Source organism: Tyto alba, unplaced genomic scaffold (genome assembly GCF_018691265.1).
Source record: "Tyto alba isolate M040663 unplaced genomic scaffold, T.alba_DEE_v4.0 Super-Scaffold_5, whole genome shotgun sequence".
Lineage (NCBI taxonomy): Eukaryota > Metazoa > Chordata > Aves > Strigiformes > Tytonidae > Tyto > Tyto alba.
This window is the reverse complement of record NW_024881326.1, coordinates 1,181,181-1,190,869: the sequence shown is the minus strand read 5'-3', so window position 1 is coordinate 1,190,869 and position 9,689 is coordinate 1,181,181. Positions and strand designations below refer to the sequence as shown.

The window sequence follows — 9,689 nt, the reverse complement described above, 5'->3', positions numbered from 1 at the left end:
AGCTGTAGGCCCACCCCGCCCCCGCCGCCGCGCGGTGTCCGCTGGGAGCCGTAGGCGACACCCGCCGCCGCGCGGTGCCTGCCGGGAGCTGTAGGCCCACCCCCCCGCTGCCGCGCGGTGCCTGCTGGGAGCTGTAGTCCGGCGGCCATGGCGGAGGAAGGCGAGAGGAAGGCCGCGCTGGAGACGGTGAGCGCAGGGGATAAACCCCACGGTGCTCCGGGCCGGCAGCGGGAAACGGCGGAGATCCCTTTGCAAACAGGCCCCGACGGCGCTTCGGCATTCCCGCGGGTCCCCGACCCCCCCCCCCCCTCCCCCTCAGGAGCCGCGGCCCTGCCCGGCTTTTATCAAACCCCTAAAACCGGCGGGATTCACCTGGCAGGGAGCGGCTGCCCCGCAGCAGGGTCTGGGAACAGCAGAGGCAGAAAAGCTGAGGAAAAGCGAGCAGTTGGTTCCTGAAACAGGAGGGGCAGAGAGGAACACGGCTTTTAGCTGAATTTCTTGAAGTTTAGGCCCTGGGGGATGTCGTGTAGGGAACAGAAGCAGCTAGGGGTCTGGACTAACATATTTTAAAACTATATAGCGTTCTTTAAAACAAGCCGTGCTTTTTAAAGATGAATTGCCCCACAGTATAACGTCAGGACTTGGGTGGCTTTGCCTCTTAGCTGGCTGCCCCGCAGCATGCACCCACTGCAGGGTGCTGAGGGTGCCTGGTCCCCTCTCCTGCACCCATCACAGGGTGCTGAGGGTGCCTGGTCCCCTCTCCTGCACCCATCACAGCGTGCTGAGGGTGCCTGGTCCCCTCTCCTGCACCCATCACAGGGTGCTGAGGGTGCCTGGTCCCTCTCCTGCACCCGTCGCAGGGTGCTGAGGGTGCCTGGTCCCTCTCCTGCACCCGTCGCAGGGTGCTGAGGGTGCCTGGTCCCTCTCCTGCACCCGTCGCAGGGTGCTGAGGGTGCCTGGTCCCCTCTCCTGCACCCATCACAGGGTGCTGAGGGTGCCTGGTCCCCTCTCCTGCACCCATCACAGCGTGCTGAGGGTGCCTGGTCCCCTCCCCTGCACCCATCACAGGGTGCTGAGGGTGCCTGGTCCCCTCTCCTGCACCCGTCGCAGGGTGCTGAGGGTGCCTGGGCCCTCTCCTGCACCCGTCGCAGGGTGCTGAGGGTGCCTGGTCCCTCTCCTGCACCCGTCGCAGGGTGCTGAGCCCTGTGGCAGGAGCCGGTGGACCCTCTCTCCGTCCTCAAGACCCAGCTCAGGCAGCAGAAGGCACTAGATGGCACTGCACCTCACGGTAAGAGGGCTGCAGGCTCCCAGCTGGCCCTTAATCCCAGTCAGGGTGACTGGGAGAGCTGGCACAGGATGGCTGGGTGCTCTGTGTGCCTGTCTGTCTGTCTGTCTGTCAGCAGGACATGGGGAGAGCTTGAGCACCACGACATCTGTACAGGAGAAACAAGCGGGCTCTATAAGTTGCTCAGATTTAAAAGCTGCCTTTGGGGAAGGCTTAACGCAACAATTTTCCGTAGTCTCTCAATCTACAGCCCCGAAACTTTTCCTAGTGGGACAAGGCTCTCTTAGCGATAGTCTGGCTTCTGCTAGTTACCTTTTTCAGGCACTCTAGAGCCATATTCTGCTCCAGAGATGTGCAGGCCCCAGGCTGAAAGTCTCAATTGCACCAGGCTGCCCAGTCCTAATCCTGCAAGTCTGATGTGATGAATGAAATTCTCCTTTGAAGAGCTGCACTTACTGGAGAGGCCCTTGGCAGCAAACCAGCAGATCCCTCCATGAGGAGTGCAGTACCGTACAGAAAACAGGAGGGTGTGTAGAAAGTGATACTGGCTCCTGAAGACCAGCAAAGGACTATATATTCTGACAGGAAAAGACAAGTTATGCATGCACTGCAGAGAACTAGGAACAAGTGAGTTCTAGGACTGTTGCCCACCCACTTCATGTCTAGCTGATCCCACCTATCTCGGTGCTGTGCTAATGTATCCGCCACAGCACTGCCTAGGCACCAAATACAACATTAAATAATTCATCATCATCAATCACAGCCCCTCTAAGCAGGAGAGCTTCTGGGTGATGTGAGATTGCAGCTCTTAGGCTTGTGTAGCCGGTAGAGGAGGAGGGTGTCTGGGTCACAGGGGCCGTATCCTGACCTTGCTGGGAGGGTGTACCCCGGATCGTCTTAGGGGAGGTGCGGGCTTTTCCATCTCTCTTGTCTCTGAGCAGTTTAAGTGAATTTGATAAATCCTAAAGCTGCCTCGAAATTCATCAGCTTTTCCTCCCGCCTCTACCATAATAACAAGGACAATGACAATTTGGTAAAGAGACTAGCAAATCAGTGTGTAACCAAAGAGGAAGAAACCCAGACAAGCAGAATTCCTTACTCCAGGGCATCAGGGCTTTTATTTTTTATTTTTTTTTCACAAGTTGGCTCATAGGAGAACAAGTTTTCCTGTGATGAATACAAGGGCATGTAGTGATAGGATGAAAGGTAATGGCTTTAAACTGACAGAGGGGAGATTTAGATGAGATCTAAAGCAGAAATTGTTCCCTGTGCGGGGGGTGAGGCGCTGGCCCAGGGTGCCCAGAGCAGCTGTGGCTGCCCCCTCCCTGGAAGGGTTCAAGGCCAGGTTGGACGGGGCTGGGAGCACCCTGGGCTGGGGGAAGGGGTCCCGGGCAGGGGGTGGTATTGGGGGGGCTTTAAAGGTCCCTCCCAACCCAAGCCAGTCTGTGATTCTATGAATAGTTTGATACCTGGACACCTCTGAGATGAGAGTTGGAAATACCCTGATAAATCTCAGCCCTCTGCCTCAGGGCACAGACCTGATTGCTGCAGGGACCAGGGAGGAATCTTGGTTTTGGTCAGAAGCATCAGACAGGTCTGCGCCAGAAGCAGGATCCCTGACCAGGTGGCCCAACTCCTCGATGAGAAGCAGCAAAGCTTATGATCCTGCTGAGACCCAGGATTGTATCCGAGCGCTCTCCACAGGAAAGAGGAGAGGGAGTTTGAGTCTCTGAAGCAGCCAAGTTCATCACAATGTGTTCCTTCTGGCTGCGTGAGAGCCGTGCTCTGGCTTTCACCTGCCAGATGAATGCCCTGGGTACTTACGCTGTGCTGAGGAGGCAGGGACAGCTTAAATTCATTGGATTGCTGCTCAGAGGCATTTGCTGCAGCCCCACAAGCTGGCCCAGCCACCACGTCAGAGGTGTCTGTCCCTTCCTTCCTATGCCCACTTGTTCCTTCAGTGCTGGGAAGGAGTCTGAAGGCACTGCAGCTCCCAGCACTGCACGTTAAACTCCCAGTTATCCTGTTTTTCAAATAATTTTTACGCAACATTTGTAACTCGGCTGTATATATGTGTTCTCTGTCTGGAAAAGCATCTGTTTGCCCCCACGAGTGCAGAGCTACACCTCAGCAAAGGTGTAACTCCCATCCTGTGACCAAATTGCAAGAACATCACTGTCCCGATGAACAGAGCTGTACCTGTCTTGTGGCGGGGGGACGCTTGGGATTTTGGCACCTGGGCACACTTCTCCCCCTGTGACTGGATGCAGGGAGCAAACTGGGGGCCAGGCGACCTGTCCTGGCACGTGGGTGCCTCCGGAGTTAGTCTGCTTTTGTTTAAGCCTGTAGTTTTTGGAAAAAACAAGCTCTTAGTGTATGACTTCTGAACTGAATTCCCCGTGGCGGCTGTAGCTGCAGAAGGAGGAATGGGACTACTAGGAGGGTATTACTACCCGAGGGGAAATGTGAGGGGTCATAAAACCCCTGAAGCAGTTGAGGATTTGGCCATGGACAGGACGCAGAGAGATCAGTGCTTGTCTTTGCTCTGCACTTAACCTTGAAACCTCTCTCTGCTGCTGAGAGGAAGCGGTTGGGGGCTGTCTGGGCATGGCAGGCTCCACAGTGGCTACGCTGAGCCTGGGGAAAGGTCAGAGGCTCGGCAGCCCTCTGACAGCTCAACGATTACTGAGATGGCTTGCTGGTTTTGGAGGGGAACCCAAACCGGTCTTCTCGGGAAGCGTTAGGTGGTAAAGCTCTTTTTGGACACCTGAGCCAAAAGCAGCAAGGGGATTAGGGGCTGGCTGCTGGCATCGTGGGGTTCATTACACGTGGAGCTCCGCAGCCCGAGGCTCATCCTAAGTGTGTGAACTTGGGTTTACAGCTCCTTCTGTTTTCAGATTTCCCTGCTGACAGGGAAATCTCCCTGGGGATTTTCTGACTGTCCCTCTCCTTCCTGTCTAGCCAGGGGCTGGTGGTGGGATCTGGGATCACACCAACCTGACCAGTTGCTCCCAGCTTCTTTCCACCACGGGTCCTGAAGCTGCAGCTTTCTCTGGGCTCCTCTTCTCTCCTGTGAGGAGAAAGGATGCACAGGCACTTTGCTAACCAGGGAGAGGATTCTCTAAGGTCTGTAATTTTGCAACTTTCCCTCTGCCGCAAAGGTGCTCTTCACACCTGAGATGTGAGTCACAGAGATGGCCCAGCCAGACCTACAGCCCTCCCAGTTACTCTGGTGAAGCTGAGCACGACGGTTTATTTTTCACCCTAGGGCTGGTGTTCATTACCTCAGAGAGCCTTACAGCATCTCTTCTCTCCCCATTTGTGGCAGGTCCAGGCAGACGGGGCAGATGGAAACTGCATCACATTTGTGTTGCATGATGAGGACCACACGCTCGGCAACTCCCTCCGGTACATGGTCATGAAGAAGTAAGTGAAGCCTCCGTGGTGCCTCTGTCTCCTACTCTGCCCTTGTCCTTACTGATCTGCAGCTCAGTTGTTGCTGAAACCAGGCAAATGACCAGAAACTACCCCTGTGCACCCCTGCTAGAGTTTATAGCAGACGTGGTGCCAGAGACTCCTCACCTACTACCTCTCTTCACAGGATTAACTTTTTCCTTGTGCTCTTAGTGTCAGGACCCTGAGACCACTAACAGGCCTGACCAGCCACACCTGGGGCCTGCACCCACACCCTGCCCTGGAGCACCATTTAAGCTCAGCTCAGAGCTTTCAGTCCCTCCTGGGCTACGTTTGTAGGAGCCTCTAGCTCAGCCTGTGCTGGGCTGTGGCCTCCATTCACCTGGATGCTGACCCACGGACTGACTTTCTGACCTGACATCAACCCTTCCTCTTTGTCGTACACCTGCTTGGTGATCACTGGGGTGTCTGACTCTCATTACCCTCACCTGACCTGACACTGACCTGCAGATTGACTTCCCGGCCTGATCTTGAACCTGCTTCAATCCCCACAAACCTGCCTGATGATCTGGACCCTTGGCTGACCCTGGCTGCCACCTTTGCACCCACCTTACTCCCTCGCTTGGGTGCTGTGGGACAGGGCTAGCTAGGGAGGCCTCTTCCCTGTCAGCTCTCTTACTGTTCATGGCTCCCAGCTCCCCATCTCTCGGGAACAGCCAGCCCTCACTCCTCCTTGATGATTAGTTACAGAGGAAATTTAATGTCTGACATGTGAAAGACTTCTGAATGTCTTATTTGGCCCTGGGTAAAACGTAAGTACATGTGGTCAGGCAGTATCTATGTCTCCTCCTGGGACAAGTGCTGTCAGAAAAGAGGGTAGGAACAGCCAGTATTAAGCAAATTGATTGCCTTTCATGCTTTCAGGGAGATGCAGGAATTGATGCTGGAATTAATTGTTCTGATGTCCCCATCAAAATATACAAATGGGTTCACCCTGGTTGCCTCATTTTATCAAACTGGGCACCACTGAGGGTTTGTGAAGACCTGCTGGTAAACCTCAGAAGAATTACAGCAGGAAGTTCTGTGCATCATCTCAAGTGACAGTTGCATTGCAAATGTCGTGTGAATTCCTCTGATAAATCACCATGACAAGAAAAACAGCAGGCTGCTTGCAGAGAGCTGTGCTTTCTGCTGGGCTCACAAATGTTCTACCAGCCACCTCAGCTTGCAAAGGCAGCTGCCTTGCGGCCTGCAAACCATCTCAGTCAATCCTTGCAGTGCCCTAGACCCGTCAGCTTCTTTTGCCCAGCAGAACTGCAAGAGGTTTGTGTAACAGTGAGGTTTCCACGCATCCAGGATCCCCTGTTTGAACTCGGCAGGCCTGCCAGTGGGCTGCTGATGGTGCTGGGGTGGTGCCTAGGATCGTGCCAGCCATGTCCTTCCCCTGCAAAGCTCCAGCTGCAGCTCAGAGAGAGGTGGAGGGGTGTGAATACGGTTACACAGGTAGCTTCCCTCCAGCGTATCCCTCCTGTAAAACCCCTCCTCAGTCATTTTAGAAACATCCTGAGCCCCAGCAGGTCTGGGGTGGCCTCAGCCCCTGAACTTTCCTGAGATTTGCGGTGGGCTGGCCTGGGTTTCACTGCTCTCTCCTCCTCTCTCCCCTCCTGCAGCCCTGATGTGGAGTTCTGTGGCTACTGCATCACGCACCCCTCTGAAAGCAAGATCAACTTTCGGATCCAGACCAGAGGTACGGGTGTGCGCGTTTCCTTTGTGCAATTCCCCCTGCTCACGTCAGGTTTCCACCATGAGTCACGTAAATAAAGAAAAGCATTTCTCTCCCACTCCTCTGCTAGCCATCTGCAACTGCTGTGCCCTTTTGCTCAGCCAGAGAGGCTGCTCTGAGCTATCGTGCTACAGCTCTTCTGTTTCCCAGCTGTAGGGCTGAGCCAGCTGGGGCCCGAGGAGCCCCCAGCCTTCCCTGGTCCCGGGTATCTGCGTTGGCTGGCAATAGGCACCAATCTGGAGTGCTGGGGTAGAGCAGATCTGCTGCTCGCCGTCAGAGGGGATGGGTGCTCCATCTGCCTTGAAATCAGCACAGGGATTGGAAAGCAAAGCCAAAGTGTGCTGACATACCTAGCTGCAGTGAGATAATTTGTTTCTGCTTCTCCTCCTTGGCTGCCTTGCAGCTTTGGTCATGACACTGTGACCCGAAGCTCTTCTGAAAAGCCTCGTCAGTCTGTGCCATCTTTTAACTTGCCTCCCAAAGGCGACTTTGTTCCCTGGTAATAGATAGCCCTGACAACTCCGAGCCTCTTGCAGTCACTCACTCTTCCCAGCACACCAAACCCTTCAGCTCAGTCCACTGCCCCCCCTCCAGGCCCTGCAGGCTCCACAGCTTTCTCTGCTGCCTGGAGGGACGGTGTTGTTTCATTCCTTCCTCACGGGGCTGTTCCCTTGAGCATCAGCTATGTAGAAGCCACATCCTGGAAGCAAGGATCTAGTTGGTGCTTGCTGACTCTTTAACTCCCTAAAAATAATTAGTGCTGGGGCTGTTTGCCTCGCCAAGGGAACCCCTTCCCCACGGGACTAGCTGCAGGGTACGTGTCTGCTGTTGCTGCGCCGTAGCCTGGACCACCGCGCGCTCGGGCTGCTGGTGGTGGGCCGGGAGGAGGGAGGTGTGGGAGCACGTACGTGGTGCAAGAGCCTCTCCCCGTCACGGGGACTGCCCTTGGGCATGGTGTAACCACCGTGCTGCCTCAGAGCGGCGAGGGAGAGGGCTGCCAACCCCTTTGGAAGCCGTCTCCCATCTCACTAAGGCATCTTCTTTCCCGAAGGGGCCCTTCCTGCTGTTGAGCCGTTCCGGAAAGGGCTGAACGACCTGATGGGTGTTTGCCAACACGTGCTCAACACATTTGAGGTGAGACTATTCCTGGGGAGCTCAGGGGCCTCTTCTATCTTTTGGTCTCAGAGGGGAGAAGAATGTGCTGAGACCTGTGTTGTAGGCACCTTTGACATGAAAAACCTGGTGGATTTTTCAGACGTTGTCTGCCTGGCCTGCTCCGTGGCCTGGCTTCCGTTCCCTTGGGGTGACTGTAAAGCTCAAGTCACTTCTGAGAGTACCTGGAGCTCTCTCAGAACTCAGATCCTTCGACATTTCCAGGCGCTGCGTAGAGAAGTCACAGCACAGACCAGGGTGGCGGCACTGTGGTGTATGAGCCGCTCGGGTACCTGCTCTTACCATTTGTCCTTTGCTCTTGTTTGCAGAAGAGCATGAAGGAGTTCAGGGCCCAGAGGGAGGAGGAGATGCAGTAGCACTTGGGGATGGCAGTCCCCATGGACCTGCGTAACGTCTGTGTGTTGCATTCCCTGTCTTGTGCATTTTTTTGTCTGGTTGTTCGTTTTTTTTTTTTTGGTTTTTTTTATGACCGCTTTGATGCAAACCTGTATTTTCACTGATAATAAAGTTTATGAAGTTTAATACTGCAGAGGTGACACTGCATTCAGCTCAGCATGGCTGTGGAAGGTGATAGCTACAAGGCAGCTCTTTCACCCTTCGGATTTTTTTCCTTCTCCAAGCGTCGTTGCTGTTTCCTGCCCAGGATTTTCAGATCACAGTTTGCAGGTAGTCTGGTGCACAGAGCTGGTCTGCCCCAGACTCTGCAGGGAGCAGAGGGGTTCGCTGCTGTGTAAAATCAAGCTTTTAGAGAGGCAGCACCCTCTCTGGATTTAAATCTTTCTGATACTGGCACCAGTGTGGTTGACTGCAGCAGCTACAGCCAGCCTTCCTTTCCAGAGAGATCGCTGTAAATGCTCCGCTCGTTTTGGGGGGTGAGACAAGTAAAAGCACACTTGCTTTTTTTAACCCCCTAAAGAACGCAGAGGCAAGCCTGGACCACTCCTCACGAGCAGGTTTCAAGGGTACAACACGGAAAGCCTGGCCGTGTGCGGATCCGCGGGCAGGCAGCCAAGTGGAAGCCTTTTGTTGAGTGTAATGTGGCATGAAATTGCGGGGGGTTGCCGGGGGTGTAGGACTCTGACCCTTTCCAGTTTGCTCCACGCAGGGGGGGGGGACACGGCACGTCTCTTCCGTGGAGGTCTGCAGTTACCAAAGGAACCTGCTGACGCTCAATTAAGTATTTAGCAGACTTTGCAGACCCCCTGCTGCTTAATAAGAAACACCCAGAGATTTTCCTTTCAAACGCCAACATGTTTTATTAACAGACAGAGGAATAAGACGGAGGATGTAAAATGTCAGGTTTTCTCTATAAAAATCACTCCTTCGGATGCGAATTGACGGACTTGGTCTTCCCAACAGGCTGCTGGTGGGTTTGTGTTGGCAGGCGTTAGGCCAAGCAGCCAGCCGAACCCTACATTTCATAATAATGCTCCTTTGCCTCTCGAGTTTGCTGCAATGGATTCACCCTGCCCGTGCCACCGTGGTCCCACAGCCCTAGTGGGTAGGTGCTGTGCCTTGGCTTTTGGCTAATCCTGCCTGGCCTGGGTTCTTCAGGCTGAAACCTGCGGGGAAGCGGGGCTATGCCCAGTGGGTGCTGGTGGGTGTTTCACCCCTCTGCGTAGGAGCAAGCGCAGGCCTGGGGACTTTCCGGCTGGAGGATTCCCCAGCTCAAGCAAGAGGGAGATGCAAAAAAAGCAGGAAAGCAGTTTCCCCAGGGCAGGAGGGGAGGGGGTGAATAATCCAGGAGCAGACGAACGCACCTGGGCTCGATCTCAGCCTGGGTGTCATGGAGAACAGCTTTTTAAAAAGATCTCGACACCCAGCTGGTCGCTGGCCTCTTGGGCACTTCCTCCAGCACCCCGGGGGTGCTGGGGGCTGGTTGTATGTTTGCTGGGCTGGAAGGAGCGCTGCTGCTGGGCCTCCTCCCCCTGGGAAAGCAAGGGAAGGATGCGGATGCCTGTGACTGGCCAGCTCTGCCCCGTGGAGGGCAGCAGGAGCTGGCAGCAGGGAGCTGTCTTTGCATTTCCATGAGCG

The 9,689-nt window shown here is 54.9% G+C and overlaps 1 protein-coding gene across 1 annotated transcript; it reads left to right on the top strand.

Moving 5' to 3' along the window:
- Positions 1 to 82: 82 nt before the first annotated feature.
- LOC104361173 (DNA-directed RNA polymerases I and III subunit RPAC2) lies at positions 83 to 8,184 on the top strand. The gene is made up of 5 exons (XM_032999446.2): positions 83 to 186; positions 4,614 to 4,711; positions 6,370 to 6,446; positions 7,534 to 7,616; positions 7,964 to 8,184. Exons 1-5 carry the CDS (start codon positions 148 to 150, stop codon positions 8,009 to 8,011), a joined length of 345 nt encoding a protein of 114 aa, XP_032855337.1. The 5' UTR covers positions 83 to 147; the 3' UTR covers positions 8,012 to 8,184.
- The last annotated feature ends 1,505 nt before the right edge of the window (positions 8,185 to 9,689 follow it).

Coding starts and splice junctions, on each gene's coding strand:
- LOC104361173 (XM_032999446.2), top strand. CDS start 148: ATGGCGGAGGAAGGCGAGAGGAAGGCCGCGCTGGAGACG. Junction 187..4,613: donor GGAAGGCCGCGCTGGAGACG/GTGAGCGCAGGG, acceptor CATTTGTGGCAG/GTCCAGGCAGACGGGGCAGA. Junction 4,712..6,369: donor CGGTACATGGTCATGAAGAA/GTAAGTGAAGCC, acceptor CCCCTCCTGCAG/CCCTGATGTGGAGTTCTGTG.